This window comes from Sinocyclocheilus grahami, unplaced genomic scaffold (genome assembly GCF_001515645.1).
Source record: "Sinocyclocheilus grahami isolate Dianchi unplaced genomic scaffold, SAMN03320097.WGS_v1.1 scaffold8947.1, whole genome shotgun sequence".
Lineage (NCBI taxonomy): Eukaryota > Metazoa > Chordata > Actinopteri > Cypriniformes > Cyprinidae > Sinocyclocheilus > Sinocyclocheilus grahami.
In genome coordinates, this window is record NW_015512311.1 from 1,969 (window position 1) to 2,733 (window position 765).

General features: G+C 49.2%; 1 protein-coding gene across 1 annotated transcript in view; it reads left to right on the forward strand.

Annotated features, from left to right (window-relative positions):
• The window catches only part of LOC107578123 (E3 ubiquitin-protein ligase RING2-A-like), a 4,692-nt gene that overhangs the window by 1,952 nt on the left and 1,975 nt on the right, over window positions 1-765 (forward strand). The window contains exons 2-3 of the mRNA XM_016264110.1: window positions 347-507; window positions 603-765. The exon at window positions 603-765 is cut by the window's right edge and continues 50 nt beyond it. Coding sequence (XP_016119596.1) covers window positions 347-507; window positions 603-765 — 324 coding nt within the window. The remainder of the gene's footprint in view (window positions 1-346; window positions 508-602) is intronic.

The following is a 765-nucleotide window of genomic DNA, read 5'->3' on the forward strand; positions in this document are numbered from 1 at the left end:
CACACACACACACACACACACACACACACACACAAAGTTTAGTATATTTAGCATATGTAACTAATGCGGGCGGCTGGATATCCTCATACTGAGAGGATAGAGACCTGAAAGCTCAACACACTACATCACGAGCACACTAATCCTGATAATGTGGGTCACAGCAGAACACAAACACCAGTGAAACTGATCACATTCAACAGTCAACGTGAAATCAGAACAGACTCGTATTAGACATTGTGGAGAAGTGTGTAAAAATCAACTCCTGCTCTACTGTTTACCACATTGTATTTTCTGTAAAAGCAGGATATTCAGCGCATAGTTCTTCGCATGTGTGCTGTTGTTTCAGGAGGCGATCATGGACAGCACGGAGATCGCCGTGTCTCCCAGAAGCCTCCACAGCGAGCTGATGTGCCCCATCTGTCTGGACATGCTGAAGAACACCATGACCACCAAAGAGTGTCTGCATCGCTTCTGCTCCGAGTGCATCGTCACCGCGCTTCGATCGGGGTGCCACCACATCTTCAGATCCATTTCTTCCATTAACTTCCTGTTACTCAGAGATCTGTTGCTCAGCACTGCCCTTCTCTCACTCTCTGCTGCAGGAATAAAGAGTGTCCCACCTGCAGGAAGAAGCTGGTGTCCAAGCGCTCTCTACGTGCCGACCCCAACTTCGACGCGCTGATCTCTAAGATGTACCCGAGCCGTGACGAGTACGAGGCACACCAGGACAAGGTTCTGGAGCAGCTGAGTCTCCTGCACAACAAA